This window comes from Pongo abelii, chromosome 13 (genome assembly GCF_028885655.2).
Source record: "Pongo abelii isolate AG06213 chromosome 13, NHGRI_mPonAbe1-v2.0_pri, whole genome shotgun sequence".
Lineage (NCBI taxonomy): Eukaryota > Metazoa > Chordata > Mammalia > Primates > Hominidae > Pongo > Pongo abelii.
In genome coordinates this window covers 74,133,387-74,160,793 of record NC_071998.2, presented here as the reverse complement: position 1 = coordinate 74,160,793, position 27,407 = coordinate 74,133,387, and the positions used below count along the sequence as shown (strand labels likewise).

At 40.6% G+C, this 27,407-nt stretch overlaps 1 protein-coding gene across 2 annotated transcripts in view; it reads left to right on the top strand.

The window, feature by feature from the left end:
* The window catches only part of UBQLN1 (ubiquilin 1), a 53,029-nt gene that overhangs the window by 13,449 nt on the left and 12,173 nt on the right, over window positions 1–27,407 (top strand). For both annotated transcript variants that reach the window (XM_024251810.3, NM_001134107.1), the window contains 5 exon segments: window positions 11,054–11,205; window positions 14,118–14,233; window positions 17,141–17,403; window positions 18,596–18,754; window positions 19,235–19,469. In XM_024251810.3, the coding sequence (XP_024107578.1) occupies window positions 11,054–11,205; window positions 14,118–14,233; window positions 17,141–17,403; window positions 18,596–18,754; window positions 19,235–19,469 (925 nt within the window).

Genomic DNA, 27,407 nt, shown 5'->3' with positions numbered 1-27,407 from the left:
AAAAAAAAATACTGAGACTCATATTAATGTGATCAAATTCATACACATATTAAGTAGTAGACTCTAGATTCACTGAGTACAAACTTGGGAGGCCTCACCGATCCACTGCCCCAAACTGCCTTGACTTTCCTTTGACTGGCTTTTCAGTCTTTAAAAGTTGATTGAAGAGCTAGGTGTGGTGGTGCAAGCCTGTAGTCCCAGCTACTTGGGAGGCTGAGGTGGGAGAATTACTCGAGCCCAAGAGTTCCACGCCAGCCTGGGCAACATAGCAATACTCTGTATCTTTTTTTAAAAAGTTTATTTAAATGTTAGTTCATCAGTGGGTAATTGGACTCATCAGTCTATATCAGATCATTGATTATAATCTCTGATACCATTTTGTGATTATATGGATTGTCTCCTTCACCCACTCCCCCCTGCCCCCGAGTACTGTAAGAACTTCAGGGGCAGGGACTGTTTTGCTTACTTTCTAATCCCATGTTGCCTAGCATTGTGTCCTGGGCACACACTGAGTAGACAAGTATTTATTGAATGACCAAATAGTGTTTTAAATATTTATCTGCAATATTTTGTACCTAGTTGGGATTTTTTTTTTTTTTTTTCCTTTTTTAGACAGAGTCTTGTTCTATCACCCAACCTGAAGTGCAGTAGTGCGATCACAGCTCACTGCCACCTTGACCTCTTGGGCTCAAGCGATTCTCCCACTTCACCTTCTGAAGAAGCTGGGACTGCAGGCATGCACCACCGTGCCCAGCTATTTTTTGTACTTGTTTTTGTTTTTTATTTTTTTGTTTGTTTTTATAGAGACAGGATTTTGCCGTGTTGTCCACACAGGCTGGTCTTAGGAATATTTTAACAATGTGATTTTGAAAAAATGTGTTTATTCTTAATCAACTTAATGTCTGATGGCATTATTACAGTTACTTTCCTGTACCAGCAGCTGCTACTACAAAAAAGGTAAGAGAGGTGATAGATATATTAGTTTGATTTAATCACTCCATATTGTTTACATATATCAAAACATCATGCTGTACTTCATAAGTGTATACAATCATGATGGCAGGTGGATTATGAGGTCCAGAGTTCGATACCATCCTGGCCAACATGGTGAAACCCTGTCTCTACTAAGAATACAAAAATTAGCTGGGCGTGGTGGTGTGCACCTGTAGTCCCAGCTACTCGAGAGGCTGAGGCAGGAGAATCGCTTGAACCCGGGAGGTGGAGGTTGCAGTGAGCTGAGATCGTGAGACTGCACTCTGTCCTGGCAACAGAGTGAGACTCCGACTCAAAAAAAAAAAATTAATTTGAAAAGTGAAGTTAAACTATACAAATACCATTAAATTGAGATTAGGAGCTTTTTTTAGAGACTGAAGTTGATATTTAAATCTGCTGTTTGCAGAGACTATTGGATTAGCATACTTCACAGATTCCATTTATTATAGGCATGAAAATATATGTGTATTTGCAAAATATTGTTGCTAGACCTGAACTCTGGCTTTTCCAGGTAAATTTATACAACTATGAGTTAGTTTGATGTCCTATAGATATGGCAACAGTCTTGCCTGGTTTACTGGTTAAGCAGCTGCTATATAGATGTCTAAAACTTGGGGGTAATTTTTTTTTTTTTTTTTTTTTTACTCTTTAAAGCTCTCTCCAGTTTTCTTAAAGGATATAACTTTTACACTTAAAAAATACCTTATACATATTTTTATTTTAAAATTAAGAAATTCAAATGATGTTGAAAAGTATAAAAAAGGGGACTGGGCACGGTGCCTCATGCCTGTAAGCCCAGCACTTCAGGAGGCTGAGGCGGGCAGATCACAAGGTCAGGAGTTCAAGACCAGCCTGGCATATAGTGAAACCCTACCTCTACTAAAAAAGTAAAAAAATTAGCCAGTGTGGTGGGGCGCACCTGTAGTCCCAGCCACTTGGGAGGCTGAGGCAGGAGAATCACTTGAACCCGGGAGGTGGAGGTTGCAGTGAGCCAAGATGGCGCCACCGTACTCCAGCCTGGGTGACAGAATGAGACTTAGTCTCAAAAAAAAAAGGTGGGGAGGCCCATTCAGGATAAAAGGTAAAGTTAACTTTTTTTTTTTTTTTTTTGGTGATTCTGTCCAGAAAGGTATTTATATGTTCATGTATAATTTTTGACTTTTGTTAAGCAAATGGGGTCAACCACCCACAGTTTTCTTTATCTTACTCTTTCTACTTGTATTACCTTGGTAGTCTTTCCATGTAGAACTAACTCATTAGACTATTACTTATTATTTTTATGATTTATTGTTTTGGTTTGCTTATTAATATTTTGAGAAAGGAGAGCATGAACCTTAGAATTGGAGAAATCTGATGATGGGTAAGGAGCTTTAATCATCTCAGCCTCACTGGCTACATTTTTAATGTGTCATGTAATACCTGCTTCAGTAGATTGTTTGGAGGATTTTGTGACATCGTATGCATAAAGTACCTGACTCAGAGTTTATATGATTTAATTATATTGGTTTCTTTCCCCACAGCCTTTTGTTCACTGGTGAATTGAGTTTTAAGTTTTTGCAATAGAAGGAAGTATATCTATCCTAGCATGTGAATAGTGAAACATTTAGTTTGTTATTCTTGTCAGATTTAAATCAGAGAATCTAAAAAATAAATTTTCTAAACGATACACTAACATTTGTGGCTGTGTACAGTTTTATGAGAGAGTGCCCCTTCTTCATATGTGTTACATATTCAGTGTAGTTGTTTCTCATACTTGGCATCCTTGTATTAAAGGGTTATGCAGTGTTTTAAATAAGACTACTAACTTTAAGGTTAAACAACAGACTCTTGGAGAATGATAACTGACAGAACCATGTATATGGATGATTTATGGACATTTTTTCAAATATTTTTAGCAATATTGAGTAAGGAGCTAATTCAAAAATAGACTCTTGAAGGATCTCTGCCTTAAAATACTGAAATAGCAAAGATTTGAATACAGTATTCAGATAACTATTTAGAGAATCCTTGCTAAATGCTGTTAATATGTGATTCTGCGGGAAATGAAATTGTGTATGTTTTATCTTCAGAGCTGAAGTAAATTTTACTTTTGGATAGGTTGATTCCCAACCCTCTGGATGTTTAATAGGTGAGATAGAGAATGGTTGTTTAAAAGCAAGTTTGGATGTTTGGATTTTGGACTGTTTGTAAAGGGTGACAATGTTGCTTTTAAAGTCAAATTAACTCCATTTTCAGAGTGTTTACAGTTTAGAGTTTATCCTTGCATAATTAGATTAGCAATATTTGAATGTCTTAGTGAGTGAATTGTGCCCGGGAAATTTCCATATGTCTCTTAATTCTCCCATCAGCCCTGCAGAATAAATATCTCTATTCCTGATGAAGAAACCAAGGCTCAGAGACAGGTAACATCCTCCAGGTCACACAACTAGCATGTAGCAAAACCAAGATTTGAATTCAGGCCTACATGTTTCAAAAATATTCTTTCCTAGCCTTGATTCTCCTCTCTTTCCTCCATATGTGTGTCTTATTTTCTTCTCGAAAACAATCGAGAACAGGGAGTAAGCAAAGTCAGCCCTCAGCAGCTCAGATTGGCACCATAAAAGTTGATACAATAAATCTTGACACATTTTCATTTCAGGACAGCATTTCACATTCTTTGCGCGCTCTATTTGATATGGTTTTCTAACTTGTCTTAATTATTTGCTGCTTCTTCCTCAGATTAAAAATAGAAAATTTAGGGGAGAAAGAAGGTATGCTTTCAAGACAAGAACTTGACAGTCTGGTTAAAAAAAAATAAGAAAAAGAAAAAGGCAGATACAGGATACCTTGAGAGTCTGGAACAGTTATCACTATATTGCAGAACAGCAGTTGATATTCACACCAGTAACTCAGCATTATCAAAAGTTAAAATTACATTCAGTAGAATGGAAAACAATTTTGGTGCTCACACAGCGGTAACCTTCAGTTAGCTGGAGAATCCACTCATGTGCAACACCTGGCTTTTGGATGATGTTGAAAAAAATGAGGGGTTACTGAAAGTTGTTTTGTCTGTGCTGGGTTCATTTTGAAATCATTAAATTGCTTATTCAAGGTGCATTAGAATTTTGATTCTTATGGTTGTTGAGAAAGAGTTTAATAATTCTCAGCTTTCAGTTCTCTGGCCTGTAGTTATTGTAGGTTATCAGTGCAAGACCAGAGTTGGATGTACATTTGTAGGAAATATGGATACTTTGAGGCCCATTCTATCATGTATCTTTCATTTTGGGTTAATAGTGACCACATAGGCTTAAGGATAAAAATAAGTTAATCTAGGTAATCTTTTTAATGGAAATTACAAAAATTCTTCCTTTATGGTTCTGGCTATTCCCTAGATGAAAATATTTATTAATTATTATTATTATTATTGTTATTATTATTATTTTTAAAATGGAGTTTCGCTCTTGTTGCCCAGGCTGGAGTGCAATGGCGTGATCTCAGCTCACCACAACCTTCACCTCCCGGGTTCAAGCGATTCTCCTGCCCCAGCCTCCCAAGTAGCTGGGATTACAGGCATGTGCCACCATGCCCAGGATAATTTTGTATTTTTAGTAGAGACGGGGTTTCTCCATGTTGGTCAGGCTGGTCTCAAACTGCCAACCTCAGGTGATCCGCCTGCCTCGGCCTACCAAAGTGCTGGGATTACAGATATGAGCCACTGCGCCTGGCCGAAAATATTTTGTATAATTGTAATAAGTTTTATTTTTCTGCAGAGGAATAGTGTCAGTGAGCTACCTCTGTCTAAACAGCTTTGAGATTTTCTAAGATGGCTAATTAAGTTTTTCTATATCAATACTATTTAGCTTCTGATTTTTGCTGTTGTATGATAAAAGTGTAGATTAAACAGACAAAGAAGTTACGTTCAAATGTTAGAAAATTTCTAGAAATTTTGAAGACAGTGTAATCTGAAAACTTTCTCTTTATTCTGTAGGAAGCAGAATAGAAGTAAAAGATATTTGAAGTATGTGCAGAATTTTTAGCTGTAGGACAAATTCCATTTAGATAAAAACACTACATTATTTAACTTGATTTAATTTTCTAAAATATGGTTTATTCGGAAAAGTGTACTGTATCTGGCACGGTACAATTAAACTTAAGATTCATTTACCTTTGTTTCAAATAGAATGGCAGACAGCTGAACTTACAAAGTTGCCTATCTCTTGGTTTTTGCTTGCTTGTTCCAAGTTTTGTATATTTTTTTACTCAGAACAAATCAATTTAACAGTAGCCTTCTACTTGGAAGTGGTTCTAATATCTAAATTAGGTGACATTGGTGGTTTGAAATTTAAAATAAGAACTGAATTATAAATGGTAGTCATATGCAGTTGTCTGTAGTTCCCTAGAACTGTACTGTATGCTATCACCATTTTTAACATGTTTTCCAACTTTTAGCATGAAGTGCCATAAATTCATACTTCAAGTCTCATGAGGTTGGAGGATCCCAGTATCTATGACATTAATTGTCAACAGCTCTGTAATTTTGTGAATGAACGTGATTTCTCGCATGTTTGTCAGGACTTTGGTTTGGTTTCTTGAGGTTTTGTTGTAAGGAGTGAATGTGAAAATGTGTGTGTGGTGCTGGGTACAGCATAGCTGTATAATAATGATTAATGGAGGTAATTTTCGAATGTGTACTGTAGTGTCCTACTCTGCTGCATCTAGGACATTGTAGAGAAGCCCTTAGTTTGTCCAGAAAGCCCTGATTATCCTTCAGGTACTGATACTGACAACTCATGGTTAGGAGACTCCTGTTTTTAAATGTTACCAGAGGTTCAACTGAGCTATATTCATTGCTGTTCTATTAGATTTTGAGATTACAGCTGTTTTGGATATCAGGTTTTGTCTCTGCCACATACGATGTTAATGGATCATCTTTTAGCCTTCGGTGATTATCTCTGTTGTCATTTTCATGTCTCATATCCAGTCTGGTCTGCTACCTAAAACTAAGTTCTCTTCATTCCATTTCCTTTCAGTTGACCTGCCCAAGATGAGGCATATATATATGTATTATATGTATATATATATATATATATATTATTTTTTATTTTTTATTTTTATTTTTTTGAGACGAGTCCCTCTCTGTCACCCAGGCTGGAGTGCAGTGGCGTGATTTTGGCTCACTGCAACCTCTGCCTCCTGGGTTCAAGTGATTCTCGTGCCTTAGCCTCCCGAGTAGCTGGGATTACAGGTGTGTGCCACGACGCCTGGCTAATTTTTATATTTTTAGCAGAGACGGGGTTTCGCCATGTTGGCCAGGCTAGTCTCGAATTCCTGACCTCAGGTGATCCACCCGCCTTGGCCTCCCAGAGTGTTGGAATTACAAGCGTGAGCCACTGCGCCTGCTCCCAGTGAGGCATATTTTAGCTTTGGGGAAGGGAATAATTTGGAATTGAAATACTCAGGAGAGCTGGCTGTGTTTCGACTTCGTGATGTTTCTGTTCTTTCTTTTTTTTGAGACAGGGTCTGGTTCTGTTGACCAAGCTGGAGTGCAGTGGCACGATCATAGCTCACTGCAGCCTGCAACTCCAGGGCTCAAGCAGTCCTCCCATGTTGGCCTCCCAAAGTGTTGAGGTTACAGTCATGAACCACCACGCCCAGCCCCTGCTGCAGCTTAAAAGTTCACAGTCAACTTTTAAAACTATTTTTATTAAAGTACAGTATAGAAGAATACATGTGTCATAAATGTACAGGTTCGTGTTTTAGCCTAAAGGTCGAGAAAGTAGAACATGATACCAACTCCCAAGAAGTCACTTGCAAACTTAAGGTAACCACTATTCTCACTTTGGACACCATGGATTTTGTCCCCAACCCTTAAAAAAACAAACTCATATAAATGAAATCATACAATTTATATTAATTTGTGATTGGCTTTTTCGCTCTGTGTTGAGGTATCCGTGATGATATGTGGCAGTAGTTCATTTGTGGTCATTGGGGGTAATCTATTAAATGACTGTACTATAGTTTATTTTACAGTTGAGGGACATTTGGTTTGTTTGCAGTTTTTGGCTAATACAAGTAATACTGGTTCGAATGGTGATTGTATTTTTTGTGGACATGTAATTTGTTAAATAGTGGAATTGTTGGGTCATAGGGTAAGCATATGTTCAACTTCTGTTGCAAAATGTTATTCCAAAATGTACTGATTTATACTTGTACCCACAGTGTGTGTGGTTTCCAGTTGCTCTGCATCCTCTGTAACACTCTTTAAAGTCTTTAACTGAACCATTCAGTGCATTTGTCACTGGTTTTAATTTAAAGTTACCTGTGGTATTTGCCATTTAAATGAAAAGGATTTCATTTTTCTGAAATTCCTGTTTCAATTTCTTGGCCATTTTTCAATTGGGTTGTGTTTCTTGGTGATTTGTAGACATTATGAAATCTGGATTTGAGCTGTGCTGGTTGTGTTGCAAATTGTCTCTTTAAGCGCTTATCTTTTTACTCTGCTAATGGTAGTCCAGTATATGGTGCCCCTTTAAAACAATGGTTAGGTCTTTTTGTATCCCACTTAGGTCATCTTTTCCAATTGATCAACACTTGATTTCTTGTTATCTTTTTGGTAGTTTAATTGCATATGGTCACAGAGTACAACTTGGTCAGATTTTAATTTTTTGAAATGTGTTGACTTTCTTTATGGCCCAGCATATGTAGTCTAATTTAGTAAAGGCACTTAAAAAGAATGCTTATTCTGTAGTTGTTGGGTTTGGTGGTCTATGTATGCCCAGTTAGGTCATATGTTAATTGTTCGTATCTTTTCTTTTTACTAATTCATTTTTGCCCATTTAGTCTGTCAATTTCTGAGATAAATGTATCACATTGTGTATAATAGCCAAAAGGCAGAAACAACCCAAATGCTCATCACCTGATGAGTGGATAAGCAAAATAGGTGGTATATCCATACAATGGAATACTATTTGGCCATAGAAAGGGATGAAGTATTGACACATGCTGTGACATGGGTGAATCTTGAAAACATGCCAAGTATAAGAAGCTAGTCACAAAGACCATACGTTATAATATTGCATTTATGTGAAATACTCGTATGGAAACAGAAAGTAGAAATTACTGGTTTCTTATGGTTGGAAGTGATGAGCCATAGGTGGGTGATAGCTGTAGGGTATAGATTTTTTTTGAGGTAATGAAAATGTTCTAAAATTGATTGTAACACATATCTGTGAATACTCCAGAAACCATTGAATCGTATACTTTAAATGAGTGAATTACGTGGTCTGAGTTATGTCTCCATAAAGCTTAAAAAATGCTATTTTTTTTGTAGATATTTGAAAGAATGTAAGAATAGATGCATGTCTTTTTTTTTTTTTTTTTTTTTTGAGATGGAGTTTTGCTCTCATTGCCCAGGCTGGAGTGCAACGGCGCAATCTCGGCTCACTGCAACCTCTGCCTCCCAGGTTCAAGCGATTCTCCTGCCTCAGCCTCCTGAGTAGCTGGGATTACAGACATGCACCACCATGCCTAGCTAAGTTTTGTATTTTTAGTAGAGACGGGGTTTCACCATGTTGGCCAGGATGTTCCCTATCTTCTGACCTTGTGATCCGCCCGCCTCGGCCTCCCAGAGTGCTGGGATTACAGGCGTGAGCCACCGTGCCCCGCCAGATGCATGTGTTTAATCTAGCATCTTACCTTCAAATCCTAAAATACGATAAAATGCTATATAACTGTATGTTCAATAATTAAGTCATTTATTTCAGAATAATGAGGGATATCAAAGATTTTGGGAAGGATTCCTGAGTTTAAGGTTAAGAAACACAAATCTAGTTTTACCCTCTCATTTTGCATATGAAAAATAGTTAATCTGGATAGGTTTGTCTTTGAAGTCAAATCTAGGTTTGAATCCTAACTACCAGTTTATTAGCTGTGTCAGTGTGGGGGGAAGAGAGACATCTGTAACCTCTTTTTCTGTGTCTGAAATAGGATTAAAAACTCTCTTCCTCACAAAATTGTTGAGTATTAAGAGAAGTGACATAGTAGTAGCTACCATTTATTGACTACTGCCTATATACCTGATGTTTGCATTTATATACATTCTCGTTTAATTCTTACAAACCATGTGTTCTGCCATTCATTATATTACTATTTCGGATAGGTACTAAAGGGAAAAATGAGATGTCTAATAATGGGAGGATAGTTAAATTATGACCTGTTTCTAGATATAGAATATCATGCAAATGGTGTTCTATGAAGATTTTCTGTTACTTGGAAATTGCTTATCTTAGATAAAAGGATTATGTATCATAGGATTTCAAATAAAGGAAAGAAAATGCAGATGGAAAAGCTTCAAAATATTTACTGAAGTATAGTTTTATGTTATCTTTATGCTTTTTTTGGTATTTTTCAAAATGTTAGCAGTGTGTATGGGAGTTGACAAAGGTAAAACAGATTTTTTAAAAACCAGTTGTTTACATTGGCTGTTGTAACTTGATTATGGAAAATTTTATTCATACACAAATGTAGAGTGTTAGGAACTTTCATGCACCTATCTCTGATTTTCAACAATGATATATAGCTTGTCATGTTTTTTATATATGCCTTCCCTTCTTTGTCCCCACAAGATTTTTTAAATCTCAGACATTCTGTCATTTAATGTCTTTCCATTTATCGTGACAACCAGAAAAATGCCCTATATATTTCCAAAACACCTTCTTGGCAGCAGTTTCCTCATCTATTGAGATCCACTGCTGTGGGACAGTGAGGTAGAGTGGTTTGAAGATGTGATTCTTTTCTGAATTTGGACTGATTTCTTGAGCCAGTCTTTTAATGTAGATTCCTGGGCCCACTCTGAAGCTTTCCTGTTTGGACAGTCTGGTAAAGCCTAAGCATACTGGTGATTTTGGTAAAGATATGAGAATAGTATAAGTTAAGTTTTTCTTTATAGCATGATGCTCTTTTCTTTTGTCTGGTTTTATGTGTCTGGTCCCTGGAAAGCCTTTCTTCAGGTTTTATCAGCTACTTTCTTTAGTAGTCTTTCTTTAGTTTTCACTTATGGAAAGCCTTCCCTGACTTCCCTTTATGTTTCCTTTGGACTTCATGGTTTTACTTGACTGTCATTGGACTGTTCACCTTCAGGGAAAGAGTTGTGTCTTTTATCTTTGATTTTCCATAGTACTGCTTGTTAATAAATATTGAATAAAGTAAGTGGGAAGGATGGTCAGTATAATACAGATTAAGTATACTTTATCCAAAAACTTTTTTTTTTTTTTAAACAGACAGACTTGGGACCAGAAGTGTCTCAGATTTCAGATTTTGGTTTTTTTTTTTTTTGATTTTGGGATATTTGCCTTATATACTTACTGGTTCAGCATTGCTAATTTGAAAATCCAAAGTTTGAAATGCTCCAATGAGCATTTCCTTTTAGTGTCATGGATACTCAAAAGTTTTGGATGTTGGTGCATTTCAGATTTGGGGTATTTGCATTAGAGATACTCCACCCCTAGGCCAAGAATATGAGATTGGCTGTGTATACTGTATTCAACTAGAAAGAAAGGAACAGGACTGAAGATAGAAGTCTGAGGAATGGATTATTTTGGACGTGGTAAGAGCTAATTGTGGCTCAAACTAAATTTGGTCTCATTGACATAAAAAGAATAATGATATTGGGAAGCAATGCATTGTTAGGCCTTAGCAGGGATCGAATATAGGATATGTGCACCTATAGTAGGACCTTTGTGTTAGAGATGAAGGTAATAATTTCTTACTAAGATCAAGATACTGACATAAAAGGATGCATCTCTGTATTGTTTGAATTGCGGATTTTTTGTTTTGTTTTGTTTTTAGAGGTGGGATATCACTCTGTCACCCAGGCTGGAGTGCAGTGGTGTGATAATAGCTCACTGCAGCCTCGAACTCCCGGACTCAAGCAGTCCTCCTGCCTCAGCCTCCTGGAACATTGGGATTACGGTGTTTGAATTGTAGCGTCTGTAGTAGGGGCCTCTATGAGGTACCTGTAGAAACTAGACTGTATGGTGCTGTGCAAACAACTGTAATACATACTTATTTTATTTTTATTTAGTTTAAGGAAGAAATCTCTAAACGTTTTAAATCACATACTGACCAACTTGTGTTGATATTTGCTGGAAAAATTTTGAAAGATCAAGATACCTTGAGTCAGCATGGAATTCATGATGGACTTACTGTTCACCTTGTCATTAAAACACAAAACAGGTATGGTTTTGGAAGATGTACAGCTTTAAAATCGTGGATAAATGTTCATACTTCTAAAAGAAACTAGTGTTGGCTGTAAATTACTTTCCTGTCATTAATATTTAAATAGTTAAAATTCTTTCCTTGCTGTCGATAACAGTTTTAAAAAGTGTGATTCCACGTTAATGCTTACACGATTGTCAGATAACCATTTCATATTTTACAAGGTTCATTGGTATTTAGTTATTATATCTAAATTATTTGCATTAGAACAAGCAAGTTTTTAGCTTTTCTTTTAGTAAGGAAATTTTTAGACAAAGATCATGAGTAACTTATCTCCTTAGCAAACCACAAATTGATAATTATATTTCATTAAGTCTAAAGAACTTTTTTTTTTTTTTTTAAAGAGACAGAGTCATGCCATGTTGCCCAGGCTGGGCTCAGGTGATGCTTCCATGTCAGCCTGGGACTGTAGGTGCGTGCCACAGTGTCCAGCTGGCACCACCAATTTTAAAGAGATGCCTTTGTGTATCACTAAGAAAGAATACTGCTAACTGGATTGATGTTTTCTTGTCACTTAAAATGTTTATTTTATACTTAGTGAAAGAGCTCCTTTAAACTTACATGGGTATGGAATTTTATCATATCACTTTTGCATAACATACAAAGACTTAGTTGTCAGTGTCCGTATTTTTTCATACAGTATCAAACTGTTCTGTCAGGAGTGTTGGTGGTGTAGCATTGCTTAAAAGAGCTCTCCAGTATTTTCTCCAGGATTTTGTTCCAAGCCATTAACACTCATTCTGTAAGTTTTTATGCTGGTATTCACCAACAGCAAATACTTGCTTTACTCATTCAAAATATTCCTTCTATTTTGGTGCTATTCTGAATACATGATAACTTCTGTCAGTGCCAATTAATAGTGTAATTATTTTGAAGACACTTAATGTGGTAATTAAGCCCGTTATGTATGATGCAACAGTGTACCCAGGCATTCAGTTGAAGTCATGTAGACTACATGTGCAGGCATGTAGTTGATGCCTGGCTGTCAGCAATTGTAAGACAGATCCTGATTTCAGAGATGTTAAAATGGAAAAATGTGTGCCTTAGCTAAATTCAGGGAAAGAAGCAATGAGTGGGATTCAAAACTCTTATCTGGTATCATCTGGAAGGGTTTTTTTATTTCCTTACTTTTTTTTTTTTTTTTTGAGACGGAATTTCACTCTTGTCACCCAGGCTGGAGTGCAACGGTGCGATCTCAGCTCACTGCAACGTCTGCCTCTGGGTTCAAGCGATTCTCCCGCCTCAGCCTCCCAAGTAGCTGGAATTACAGGCATGCGCCACCACGCCCAGCTAATTTTGTATTTTTAATAGAGACGGGGTTTCCTCATGTTGGCCAGGCTGGTCACGAACTCCTGAACTCAAGTGATCTGCCAGCCTTGGCCTCCCAAAGTGCTGGGATTACAGGTGTGAGCCACCTTGCCTGGCTTATTTCCTTTTAGGGATAATACTAAGTAATAAGCCAGGCGTGGTGGCTCATGCCTGAAATCTGAGCACTTTGGGAGGGTGAGGTGGGCAGATCACCTGAGGTCAGGAGTTCCAGAGCAGCGTGGTCAACATGGTGAAACCCTGTCTCTACTAAAAATACAAAAAACAGCCCAGCACAGTGGTGTGCACCTGTAGTCCCAGCTACTCGGGAGGCTGAGGCAGGAGAATCGCTTGAACCTGGGAGGTGGAGGTTACAGTGAGCCGAGATCATGGCACTGCACCTCCAGCCTTGGTGACGGAGCAAGACTGTCTTTAAAAAATAAATAAATAAATAAAGTAATAATTACTAATCATATTGATTTGTTGGCTTTCTTTTGATGAAGTCTCTCACTTTTTATTGTTTCAAGAATTTCAAGGGCCAGAGTAAAACTGGCTCATAACCCTCAAGAACTAGAAGGGGATAGATTAAAAAGTTGTGGGTTTTTTTTTGTTTTTCAAGAGTCTCGCTCTGTCACCCAGGCTGGAGTGCAGTGGCGCAATCTTGGCTCACTACAACCTCTGCCTCCTGGGTTCAAGCAATCCTCCTGCCTCAGCCTCCTGAGTAGCTGGGATTACAGGCATGTGCCACCATGCCCGGCTAATTTTTGTATTTTTAGTAGAGGCAGGGATTTACCATGTTGGCCAGACTGGTCTTGAACTCCTGACCTCAGGTGATCGCCTGCCTCGGCCTCGCAAAGTGCTGGGATTACAGGCGTGAGCCACCGCACCTGGCCAAGATAAAAAAGTTTTTTATATAATCAAGCTTTGTGGGTGTAACTGGTCATTGGCTTCCCTCTTATGAGATAACCTACCTCCCTCTCTTACATAAGCAATATGATTGAAACTAATGAAATATTTGTGTACATTATACTCAAAGAGGAGGGGCAATTGCAGCATATTTTGTATTTTGTAGGGTTTTATTTTATTTTGTATTTTTTGTTCCCAATGCTTAGTTTTCTCAGGCTTTTTACTAAATGATAATTTGATTTGGTCTGAGAGTTTACCCTTTATTTCTAGATGTCAGGATTTCAGTGGTTTTTTTTTTTTTTTTTTCTGAGACAGAGTCTTGCTGTGTTGCCCAGGCTGGACGGAGTGCAGTGGCACGATCTCGCTCACTTGCAAGCTCCACCTCCCGGATTTACACCACTCTCCCCGGCCCTCAGCCTCCCGAGTAGTTGGGACTACAGGCACTCGCCATCACGCCCAGCTAATTTTTTGTATGTTTAGTAGAGACGGGGTTTCACTGTGTTAGCCAGGATGGTCTTATCTCTTGACCTCGTGATTGGCCAGCCTCGGCCTCCCAAAGTGCTGGGATTACAGGCGTGAGCTACTGCGCCTGGCCTTCAGTGGTTCTTTTAAAAATAATCAGCTCTACTGCTTACTCTGTGATTGATTATTTTCCCTAGGCCTCAGGATCATTCAGCTCAGCAAACAAATACAGCTGGAAGCAATGTTACTACATCATCAACTCCTAATAGTAACTCCACATCTGGTTCTGCTACTAGCAACCCTTTTGGTTTAGGTAAGTGTCTTTAGTCATTCCAGTAGGGATGGGAAAAAATACTCCTTTCCCTTCCTGGGTAGTTTCAGATAAAATGAGAAAATAAAACATTATGTCACTTTAACAACAAAAATTAAAAAAAATAACATATATTCCTATAATTGTAGATATTAAGGAAGTAGTTAGGGATATGGATATTCTTACATATCAGTTGGCGCCTTTCTTTTTAATAATGAAAGAGACGTAGTTTGTGTATACCTGATCTGACTACCACATAATTTAGTATGAGTAAGATTAGCTGGTTATTAATCGTAAGCCAGCGTCCCTGAATAATAATTTTTTCATTTGTAAAAGGAAGGGATCAGACCGCATTAGTTATTTTGTAACTGTCCTGAACACATGGAAAGGGGGTCTGGGAAGCCAGCCTAGCCTAAAACTGCTTTTGTTTTTCTTATATTAGTTTTTTTGTTTTTTTTAAGAGAGGCAGGATCTTGCTCAGTCACTGAGGCTAGAGTGCAATGATGCCATCCATAGCTCACTGCAGCCTCAAACTCCTGGCTTACGGTGTCCTGCTGGCATCCCAAAATGCTGGGGTTACAGATGAGAGCCACTGTGCCTGGCCTATATTAGATTTATATATTGAGGTTCTGTGGAATTTTTTTTTTTTTTTTTTTTTTTTTGAGGCAGAGTCTTGCTCTGTCACCCAGGCTGGAGTGCAGTGGCGCGATCTTGGCTCACTGCAACCTCCGCCTCCCGGGTTCAAGCGATTCTCCTGCCTCAGCCTCCCGAGTAGCTGGGATTATAGGAATGTGCCACCACGCCTGGCTAATTTTTTTGTATTTTTAGTAGAGACTGGGTTTCACCATGTTAGCCAGGATGGTCTAGATCTCCTGAATTTGTGATCTGCCAAAGTGCTGTTATCCATTTTCTTTTGATAATAGCCAAACTCAGTGGCTTATTACAACAAAGCTTCATTTCTTGCTACATTTTTCTGCATGCTATTTGCTTTTTACCAGTTCGTAAGGTGCCCATCCATATAATCCCTCAGAGACTCAAGCTAATGAAAGTCATTTTTCATTCTGCTGTATTATAGCTCTACCCTTTGGAACATGGCAGAAGAGACAGCTACAGGGTTTTAAGTTGAACCTGCTATACTTTGGCCAGAAGTGGCACATATCATTTCTTGTAGTCCTTTGGCATTTCACATAGGCCTGTCCAAGTGCAAAAGAAATAATAAGGCTGCAAAATGAAATGTTTGGTGAGCACTGCTATCTGCTACTGTAGTTAGTCATACTGAATTTTTTGTGGTTTCAAGAATGCATTAATACGTTTATCTTTGTGCTTTTTGTATATGGTGTTCATTGTGCCTAGTATTCAGTCCCCCTCCTAACCTTCACGTTTCCTTGCCAAAGTATTTATGCTCCAGACTCATTAAGTGTTATCTCTTCTTCTGAAAGTAGCCATTCCACTTGGGTTATATTACCGTAATATCCTGTGAATATTCTTTACTGAAGTACTTAACATCTGTATAGACATTTATTTTCTTGTCTGTCTTTCCCACTAGATTGAGTTCTGAGAATGTCTTTCTTGTTGCCTTATTCTCAATACATATGTAACAGAGTCTCTGGCATATATAAAAAGTGCTCAGTAAGTGAGAAATGAATGCATTTGGTTGGTTATGTAATTTTACAAAGTCAACACTTTGTGATAAGCACTTGGTCATCCTGTTGCTCTGTTAGGTTTCTCCTTGATTTAAGTCCTCCAAAGAGAAATCTATTTCCAGGTATTCCCTGGCTTTCTGTCTCCTTGACTGGCAGTATCAGCCCTCTTGTACCCAGTGTTTATAGGTGAATTCTGCTTCCTGTTAATAAAACTTAAACTAGCCTTTTGGAAAGATTATTAGAAGTATAGTCTGGTGTGTGTATTTATTATTTCTTCCTTTAGCTGGCGTAATCTGGAGTATTTTTTCTGACACCAGCCAATTGTCCAATACGAGCTCTGTGTCCAAGATTCAGCTTCATTTCTGATACTACCTACCTACAGTTAGTATCTGATCTCACAAGTTAGCAGACTCAGTCCTGTAAGACTGCCCCTACTTCAGATACCGGTCACAAATTCTAGGCCACCTGTACTTCTGACTGACCAGCTGTAAATTGGGGGTTCCCCTGACCACCTCCTCAGGTTCAATAATTGCTAGAATGGCACCTAGACCTCAAGGAAACACTTATGTTTACCTGTTTATTATAAAGGATACAACTCAGAAACAGACAAATGCTTGGAAGATAATTATTAGGGTACAAGGTATGGGTATGTGGGGGATGGAAGTTGGGCTCAAAGGTTCCATCCAGGTCTCCTCAGCCCACAACCCTCCTAACACTCAGATGAGCTTTTCATTTTGAGTTTTCTTAATCTTATTGTTGAAGAATTTGCATAGAGCTCTATCTCCACCTCCCTACCCTTACTTTCTTGGCGGGTGGGGCTGAAAGTTTTAGCCCTTTAATCACTTTGTCTTTCTGGTGACCAGCTCCTTTCTGAGGCTATCCAGGGGCCTAAGTCACTTCATTAGCATAATGATCAAAAGGGCTTGTAATGAATAATAAAAGATACTCCTGTCACTTAGAAAATTCCAAAGTTTTAGTAACTCAGGATCAAGGAGAAAGACCAAATATATTTATGTATTATACTACACACATGAAAATATATTTTGTTGATTTTATTACTTAAATTTAATAACCAAAGTGTAAATTTTTGGCTAATTTCAATGATAGGAATTAAATATTAGTAATAGGTATTCGATTTGTTTTTAAATGATTTCTTGTAATAGACGATTGGGTCAACTAATACTTTTTTGCATCTTCATATTTTATGTCATGTTAATGATAAATTTTCTGACTTTGATTTGTATGTTTTTGCCCTTTATCCTCTTAGGTGGCCTTGGGGGACTTGCAGGTCTGAGTAGCTTGGGTTTGAATACTACCAACTTCTCTGAACTACAGAGTCAGATGCAGCGACAACTTTTGTCTAACCCTGAAATGATGGTCCAGATCATGGAAAATCCCTTTGTTCAGAGCATGCTCTCAAATCCTGACCTGATGAGACAATTAATTATGGCCAATCCACAAATGCAGCAGTTGATACAGAGAAATCCAGAAATTAGTCATATGTTGAATAATCCAGATATAATGAGACAAGTATGTGGAAAGTTCTTTCAGTTCGTTTAGCTAAAAAATTATATATTTGTTATTTAATTTTCTATGGTTAACGAGATTGTCCTATATGTATGGTTAAGCTAAAGAGAGAAATCCCAATCTTGGTTTAAGAAAACTCAACAAAGCACTAATTTGGCTATTTGAACTCTGAATTTTCTGTTAAATTGAAGGATCTTTGTAAATAGTTTATTTTGAAGGCTTAAGAATCAAAAAGTCCAATGCTGGAGATGGGAAATTCACTCATAACAAAGTGCTTCCTTCTTTATGTTATTTGAATACTAAGTTGCTTTTTTGAGGTGAAATACACCAGGGATTATTTAAAATAATCTCCTGCCTTATATATTGAATACAAAATTGCAACAACTTTAAAGCTTTAATTGGTTTTTATTTGTGATTCTAGAATCAGACAACACCTCATTTTATAAAATAGAGTGTTCTCATGAGCTGAGCAGAAGAGGTTGGCTTTATAGGCATAAAAGGGCTGAAGAAAGCAAAAACGAACAAAAAGCAGATGGGTCTTTTCAAAGTTACTTTCCTAATAGGGTTAAAATGGAGGGAACTCTTTCTTGTTACAGTGACTCACGTTGACTGCAGCTTACTGTGGTTTTGAGGGAGAAACTGGCCCTTTTCATAGTTCACTTTGATTACATGGCACTTGGCACAAGTGGCTCTATTTTGGTTTGGTGTGGTCTGCTGGGGCATAGTGCAGGAGGCTGGTCCAAAACAGTGGCCTCCTGGCCGGGCGCGGTGGCTCACGCCTGTAATCCCAGCACTTTGGGAAGCTGAGGCAAGCGGATCACGAGGTCAGGAGATAAAGACCATCCTGGCTAACACGGTGAAACCCTGTCTCTACTAAAAAATACAAAAAAAATTAGCCAGGCGTGGTGGTGGGCACCTGTAGTCCCAGCTACTTGGGGGGCTGAGGCAGGATAATGGGTGTGAACCCGGGAGGCGGAGCTTGCAGTGAACCAAGATCATGCCACTGCACTCCAGGCTGGGTGACAAAGCAAGACTTCGTCTCAAAAAAATTAAAAAAAAAAACAAAACAAAACAAAACAGTGGCCTCCCATAAACTTTGGTTTAATGGTAGTTAATAAAGTAATTAATGTAATTCATGTGTATTTCAGTGCCTTTTTTTTCTCTTTTTTTATTTTTTCGGAAATCTTTTTCTTAGACGTTGGAACTTGCCAGGAATCCAGCAATGATGCAGGAGATGATGAGGAACCAGGACCGAGCCTTGAGCAACCTAGAAAGCATCCCAGGGGGATATAATGCTTTAAGGCGCATGTACACAGATATTCAGGAACCAATGCTGAGTGCTGCACAAGAGCAGGTGATCCACTGGCTCCAAGGTTCAGGCCAAGGAGTAACTTCTGTTTTAACACAAATATGTGTATGATTGAGGCTAGCTTTTATATGAGGAATGTGGTTTTCAATTTTTAAAAAGTTCAGTGGCCGGGTGCAGTGGCTCACGCCTGTAATCCCAGCACTTTGGGAGGCTGAGGCGGGTGGATCCCAAGGTCAGATGATCGAGACCATCCTGGCCAACATGGTGAAACCCCGTCTCTACTAAAAATACAAAAAATTAGCTGGGCATGGTGGTGGGCGCCTGTAGTCCCAGCTACTCGGGAGGCTGAGGCAGGAGAATGGTGTGAACCCAGGAGGCGGAGCTTGCAGTGAGCCGAGATCAAGCCACTGCACTCCAGCCTGGGTGACAGAGCGAGACTGCGTCTCAAAAAAAAAAAAAAAAAAGTTTCCTATCTTATTTAAAACAAAAGCTTATTTTTTGTGATTTTTATGTCTTTTATTACAGTTTGGTGGTAATCCATTTGCTTCCTTGGTGAGCAATACATCCTCTGGTGAAGGTAGTCAACCTTCCCGTACAGAAAATAGAGATCCACTACCCAATCCATGGGCTCCACAGACTTCCCAGAGTTCATCAGCTTCCAGCGGCACTGCCAGCACTGTGGGTGGCCCTACTGGTAGTACTGCCAGTGGCACTTCTGGGCAGAGTACTACTGCGCCAAATTTGGTGCCTGGAGTAGGAGGTATGCTTTTAACAACTCAGGCTTTTTTCTTTGTTGTCCTCATTTACATAATTAAAACATTGTTTATACTCTTATTCTTTGTGCTTTTGTGTGTATGTATGGTGAGTATCTTTTATAAACTGTCTTTTTCATGTTGGTTTTGTTTTGTTCCGTTTTGTTTTTTTGAGATAGAGCTTCGCTCTTGTTTCCCAGGCTGGAGTACAATGGCACAATCTCAGCTCACCGCAACCTCCACCTCCTGGGTTCAAGTGATTCTTCTGCCTCAGCCTCCCGAGTAGCTGGGATTACAGGCGCCTGCCACCATGCCCGGCTAATTTTGTATTTTTAGTAGAGACAGGGTTTCTCCATGTTGGTCAGGCTGGTCTTGAACTCCTGACCTCAGGTGATCCGCCTGCCTCGGCCTCCCAAATTGCTGGGATTATAGGTGTGAGCCACTGCACCTGGTCACATTTTGTTTTTTAAAGGAAGCTTTAAATGTAGAGAGAACACTTATTTACCTGTGTAGTTGTTACTAGAGCACATGTTTGCTGTCTTTAGCCTGGTTTTGTATTTTAGATCAGTAGATTGTCAAGCACCCGTCTTGAGATCAAGGCTATACTGGCTGCATCAGAGCACCTGCCAGGTTTATTAAAAATCAGATTCCCAGATCTTACCCTCAGACTTCGTGGAGCCAAATCTTTCATAGTGGGGTTAAGATCTGTGTTTGTGTAAAGCAGATTCTTGTGTGTGAACATGTTAGAAATTTACTTTTGTCCACTTTTCTGTAGACTGGACTCAGTAAATAGATGTCTTCCTTTCAGCTATTCAGATACTACATGCGGATGTTTTGTCCATGAATTAGGTCCAAGATCATTAGCCATAGTGACAATTTTAGTCCTAATACTTGGCATATAAGTAGGAAGAAATGGAGACATGGGAGCACTTCTCTAAGATGAGACAGACTGGGTATGTTTTAAAAGATGCCTGTACTTTGGCAGAGGAAGTGGAAAGATGAGGTGCTGGATGAAGAATTTTTAAAAATTCATTGCTGAAAGAAGAACCAGAATGAGAAGAGTAATTAATGATCACAGTTGATATATATTCTTTTATAGAATACAGTGGATATCTTGATATTTATGTTTATAATATAGGTTTTGTAAAAACTGAAGTAATACCATTTTTAAATCAGTAAAAAATATTCTCTTCTATATTCTACTTAATCCTTACTTGATACTAACAATCTTTTGAGAGGGTTGCATTGTTCTTTCTTTAAAGGGTATAGAGCGGGCAAAGATTTAATCATATTTCCTGACTGGTTAAGCTGTTGTTTTCTTTCCCTTTACCATGGTTGTCTACAGTAATAACTTTTGTCTAAAAAACCAAAAACCAAAAATCAGTTTTGCAGCCTTTTACTCAGATACTTAATGGTTTGATACTTTAACATTTCATGTTAATATTTCCATCCAGGGAAAACAAGAAATAGCAAGAACGAACTTACTCTGCTGGCCTATCAGATTGTCAGCATATTTGTACAGTATTATGATTCTTACTCAACTGTGACATTTGATGCATACATATATGGACACATACACATGTGAAGATGAAATGCTTGACTCCTCTGGTCCTGTAAGCACCTACTCTAGAATGTAAGGAAGTGTTAGAGTAGGAGTTGACAGATTTTTCATGTGAAGGGTCAGATAATACTTCAGGTATTGCTGGCCAAGAGGCAAAATGGAGAATGTATTACATCAAGAGACAAAACAAATTCCCACAAATTTTTTAATTGAAAAAATACAAAATTTGGTAATACTTAGTTACAGTATTTTCCTTGCATCTACTGATAAGAGGAATGGGACTTCTTTGGGGGAATAACATTTTGCATAATTGGGGTTCAGTGTTTACCAAAATTGCAAAGTTCATCTGTTAATACTGATATGTAGTGAGACTTGACTGACTTTATTCAAAATACGTACTCCTTCCAAAAGCATTTGATTTTAATAGCATATTTATCAGTGTGGAAGGCATTTATAGAATTCCATTAGATAATGTTGTTTTTAACATGCCATTACATTCAGATTAATCACTTCAAAGTGAAAGTTAGGTACTAGCTCCTCAATTGCACAGTTAAGTGAACTTTGAAATGTCAGTTGCCTTTGCATTTGCATTGAGGTCTGAAAAATGTTGCTGGTAGTATGAGCTCAAAAGTAAATCTGCAAATTTGTGAGAATGGAGATCTTGCTTCTTGTAATTTTTTTTTTTTTTTTTTGACGGCATAGGAAGTCTGTAAAGCACCTTGACATTGCTTATGATTCAAACAATTTTAGTTGTCAAAATGACTTTAGTATGATCACACATAAATGCTGTTTTGCTTTGTAGTTTTAGGTTGAATTCATGCATAAGCATTACCAAGTCTTAACAAAAATGAATTCATATAGTAATTCAATGTTTGGTTGTTGGAGGGTTGGCAGGGTAGTGTTTCTCATTTACTAAAATTTTAATCTTTGGCACGAGCTAATAAAATAATGCAGTGAAACTTTACCTCTGCTAAGCCACCATCAACCTTCTGTGTGGTTAGGCATGTCAGAATATTGAGCTATTGTTAATACAAATTCATGAAGTTGACTGGTTAAGTTTACAGGAGTGAACGGTGCTCCTCATTGATACTCCTGGTTCAGTATCCCGGCCGCCACCCCGTCTGGGAGGAAGTGAGGAGCACCTCTGCCCGGCTGCCCCGTCTGGGAGATGAGGAGCACCTCTGCCCGGCTGCCCTGTCTGGGAGGTGAGGAGCGCCTCTGCCTGGCCGCCACCCCGTCTGGGAGGAAGTGAGGAGCGCCTCTGGCCGGCTGCCCCATCTGGGAAGTGAGGAGTGCCTCTGCCCGGCTGCCACCCTGTATGGGAAGTGAGGAGCGCCTCTGCCTGGCCACCCCGTCTGGGAGGTGAGGAGCGCCTCTGCCCGGCCGCCCCGTCTGAGAGGTGAGGAGCGCCTCTGCCCGGCCGCCCCGTCTGGGAGGTGAGGAGCGCCTCTGCCTGGCCGCCACCCCGTCTGGGAGGTGAGGAGCGCCTCTGCCCGGCCGCCACCCCGTCTTGGAGGAAGTGAGGAGCATCTCTGCCCGGCCGCCCCGTCTGGGAAGTGAGGCGCGCCTCTGCCGGGCCACCCCGTCTGGGAAGTGAGGAGTGCCTCTGCCTGGCCGCCACCCAGTCTGGGAGGAAGTGAGGAGTGTCTCTGCCCGGCCGCCCCGTCTGGGAGGTGAGGAGCGCCTCTGCCCGGCCGCCCAGTCTGGGAAGTGAGGAGCGCCTCTGCCTGGCTGCCACCCCGTCTGGGAAGTGAGGAGCGCCTCTGCCCGGCCGCCCCTCTGGGAAGTGAGGAGCGCCTCTGCCCGGCCGCCCCGTCTGGGAGGTGAGGAGTGCCTCTGCCCGGCCGCCACCCCGTCTAGGAGGAAGTGAGGAGCACCTCTGCCCGGCTGCCCCGTCTGGGAAGTGAGGAGCGCCTCTGCCCGGCCACCCTGTCTGGGAAGTGAGGAGTGCCTCTGCCTGGCCGCCACCCCGTCTGGGAGGAAGTGAGGAGCGCCTCTGCCCGGCTGCCCCATCTGGGAAGTGAGGAGCGCCTCTGCCCGGCCGCCACCCCATATGGGAAGTGAGGAGCGCCTCTGCCTGGCCACCCCGTCTGGGAGGTGAGGAGCGCCTCTGCCCGGCCGCCCCGTCTGGGAAGTGAGGAGCGCCTCTGCCTGGCTGCCACCCCGTCTGGGAGGAAGTGAGGAGTGTCTCTGCCCGGCCGCCCCGTCTGGGAAGTGAGGAACGCCTCTGCCCGGCCGCCCCGTCTGGGAAGTGAGGAGCGCCTCTGCCCGGTCGCCCCCTCTGGGAAGTGAGGAGCGCCTCTGCCCGGCCGCCCCGTCTGGGAGGTGAGGAGCACCTCTACCTGGCTGCCACCCCGTCTGGGAGGAAGTGAGGAGCACCTCTGCCCGGCCGCCCCGTCTGGGAGGTGAGGAGCGTCTCTGCCCGGCCGCCCCATCTGGGAAGTGAGGAGCGCCTCTGCCCGGCCGCCCCGTCTGGGAGGTGAGGAGCGCCTCTGCCCGGCCGCCCCGTCTGGGAGGTGAGGAGCGCCTCTGCCCGGCCGCCCCGTCTGGGAGGTGAGGAGCTCCTCTGCCCGGCCGCCCCGTCTGGGAGGTGAGGAGCGCCTCTGCCCGGCCGCCCCGTCTGGGAGGTGAGGAGCGCCTCTGCCCGGCCGCCCCGTCTGGGAGGTGAGGAGCGCCTCTGCCCGGCCGTCCTGTCTGGGAGGTGAGGAGCGCATCTGCCCGGCCGCCCTGTCTGGGAGGTGTACCCAACAGCTCCGAAGAGACAGTGACCATCGGGAGCGGGCCATGAGGACGATGGCGGTTTTGTTGAAAAGAAGTGGGGGAAGTGTGGGGAAAGGAAGGAGAGATCAGATTGTTGCTGTGTCTGTGTAGAAAGAGGTGGGCATAGGAGACTCCATTTTGTTCTGACTAGGAGAAATTCTTCTGCCTTGGGATGCTGTTGATCTATGGCCTTTCCCCCAGCCCCGTGCTCTCTGAAACATGTGCTGTGTCAACTCAGGGTTAAATGGATTAAGGGCGGTGCAAGATGTGCTTTGTTAAACAGATGCTTAAAGGCAGCATGCTCTTTAAGAGTCATCACCACTCCCTAATCTCAAGTACCCAGGGGCACAAACACTGCAGAAGGCTGCAGGGACCTCTGCCTAGGAAAACCAGAGACCTTTGTTCATGTGTTTATCTGCTGACCTTCTCTCCACTATTATCCTATGACCCTGCCATATCCCCCTCTCCGAGAAACACCCAAGAATGATCAATAAATACTTCATAAATAAAATAAATAAATAAATAAATAAATAAATAAATAAATAAATAAATAAAATAAAATAAAATAATGCAATGAAACTTTACCTCTGCTAAGCCACCATCAACCTTCTGTGTGGTTAGGCATGTCAGAATATTGAGCTATTGTTAATACAAATTCATGAAGTTGACTGGTTAAGTTTACAGGAGTGAACAGTGCTCCTCATTGATACTCCTGGTTCAGTAACATGATAGATCCAAATATTTTCCAGAGTACCTACTGATGAATAAGACAGTGAATAACTACAGTCTTTAAATACCTTACATTTTTATATGCTTTGAAAATATGTCCAACTAAGTCCTTTTAATTCTGCACGTTTTTGCTGCTATGAGATGTAGCACATCTTAGCAGATTCTACTTCAAGTTGTACCAAATTCTTATTTCTCAACTTCAATGGTCTTACCCTGGTTGTTCCATTCAGACTATTTATAGAGGGTAATTTTCCGGTCACTTCAAACTTGCCATTGACTCCTCATACAATTGAGCAGTATCAGTAACATCTGTCAGCTTATCAGGAACTTAGAAAAAGCACTCAGAATCATTTGCATTGTTTTTAAATTGAGTATTCATACCCTTAACTCTGAGAAAAACTGTTCTTCCTGAGAGCCGAGTAGACTTCAGCGAGTTTATTTTCTCTGGACACATTTGGTTACTGCAATCAAGATTTAATTAACTGTTAAATTAGTCATCACTAGTACTTGGCTTTCTTTGGCTAACAAGCCACTTGGAAACTTAACTTTGGTTGCAGTCTTATTTTCATTTTTATTTTTTGTGAAAAAGTGGCTATGATGAGATATTTCATTCTAAAGTTTGTATTTCTTCTGACCATTGCTTTTCTGTGAGTGGGCAGTATTGTGATGAGTGATTGGTCCGGCAGTGCTTATATATGTTGTATTCTTTTAGTGTCATTGCGTAAGAAACACAAGTTTTGCCATCTCATTTAATAAAATATATTCCACTGTGCCTTAAAAACCTGACATTTGTAACTCCCCTTCTTCCTTTTTTCTTGTTCTGGCATGATTGGTATATACTGGTTATTTTTTTTTTTTAATGCTGCAGTGATTTTGTGCTGCATGAGTATAACTGATTCACTGTGTTTTGTAGTAGTATACTGAACAACAGTATGAAGGAGGCCAGGTGTGGCATGGTGGCTCCATACTTGTTATCCCAGGACTTTGGGAGGCCAAGGTGGGTGGATTGCTTGAGCCCAGGAGTTTGAGAGCAGCCTAGCCAACATGGTGAAACCTCATCTGTACAAAGAAGACAAAAAGTAGCCAGGCATGGTGTGCAGCTGTAGTACAGCTACTTGGGAGGCTGAGGTGGGAGGATTACCTGCGCTTAGGGAGGTTGAGGCTGCAGTGAGCTGTGATGGCATCACTGCACTCCAGCCTGGGAGACAGAGCGAGACCCTGTCTCAAAACAAATAACAGTATGAAGGAGTGACAGTACCATAGACAATTTCTGTTGCAAGTACTCACTGCTTTTGTAAAAGTGCAAAACACCCATAGACAATAAGTGAGAATGACTGTTCCAGTAAAATGGTATTCATAGACATTGAAATTTGAATTTCAGATAGTTTTCACATTTCACAAAATATTTATCTTGGATTTTTTTTCCCTTAACTATTTAAAAATAAAAACATAAAAGCAGGTTGTTTTTTGTTTTTTTTTTTAAAGACCGAGTCTCGACCTGTCACCCAGGCTGGGGTGCAGTAGCATGATCACGGCTCACTGCAACCTCCACCTCCCAGGTTCTAGCGATTCTCGTGCCTCAGCCTCCTGAGTAGCTGGGATTACAGGCACCCACCACCACATCTGGCTAATTTCTTTGTATTTTTTTCTTAGTAGAGACAGTGTTTCACCATGTTGGCCAGGCTGGTCTCCAACTCCCGACCTAGGGTGATCTGTCTGCCTTGGCCTCCCAAAGTGCTGGGATTACAGGTTTGAGTCACTGCGCCCGACCAAAAATTGTTTTGGTTTGTTTTGTTTGAGACAGAGTCGTTGCCCAGGCTGGAGTGCAGTGGTATGATCTTGAGTCAACTGCAACCTTCTTCTCCTGGGTTCAAACGATTCTCCCTTCTCAGCCTCCCCAGTAGCTGGGATTACAGGTGTGTACCACCACACCCAGCTGATTTTTGTATCTTTAGTGGAGACGGGGTTTCGCCATGTTGGCCAGGCTGCTTGAATTCCTGACCTCAAATGATCCACCCGCCTCAGCCTCCCAAAGTGCTGGAATTACAGGTGTGAACCACCATGTCTGGCCTTGAAACGTAAAAGCAATTTTTAACTCATTGGCTTAGCAGAAACATGTTGTAGGCCAGATTTGTCCTGCAGGCTGTAATTTGCCAACCTATCTTAGAATACAGATATACCTCATTTTGTTGTGCTTCACAGATAGTGTGATTTTCACAGTTTGAAGGTTTGCAGTGACCCTGCATTGAGCAAGTCTGTTAGTACCATTTTTCCAACAGCATGTGCCCACTTCATGTCTCTGTGTCACATTTTGATAATTCTCACAGTATTTCAGGCTTTTTCATTATTCTGTTTTGGTGATTCTGTAATCAGTGATCTTTGATGTTACTTTAGTAATTGTTTTGGGGTACCAGGAACCACCTTGTACCTGGAGAACTTAAATCAGTAAATGTATGTGTTCTGACTGTTCAACTGACTGGCTGTTCCACTTGTCTCTCTTCTTCTTGGGTCTCCCTGTTGTCTGAGACAGAACATTGAAATTGGGTCGGTTAGTAACTCTACAGTGGCCTCTAAGTATTCAAGTATAAAAAAAAGACTCCTGCATCTCTTACTTTAAATCAAAAGCTAGAAATAATCTTGTTTAGTGAGGGAGGCATATCAGAAGCTAAGATAGGCCAAAAGCTAGGCCTCTTGCACCAAACAGCCAAGTCGTGAATGCGAAGGAAAAGTTCTTGAAGAAAATTATAAGTGCTACTCCAGTGAAGACATGAATGACAAGAAAGCGAAACACCTTTATTGCTGATGAAAATTGTAGTGATCTGGATAGACGATCACACCAGCCACACCATTCCCTTAAGCCAAAGCCTAATCCAGAGCAAGGCCCTAACTCTCTTTA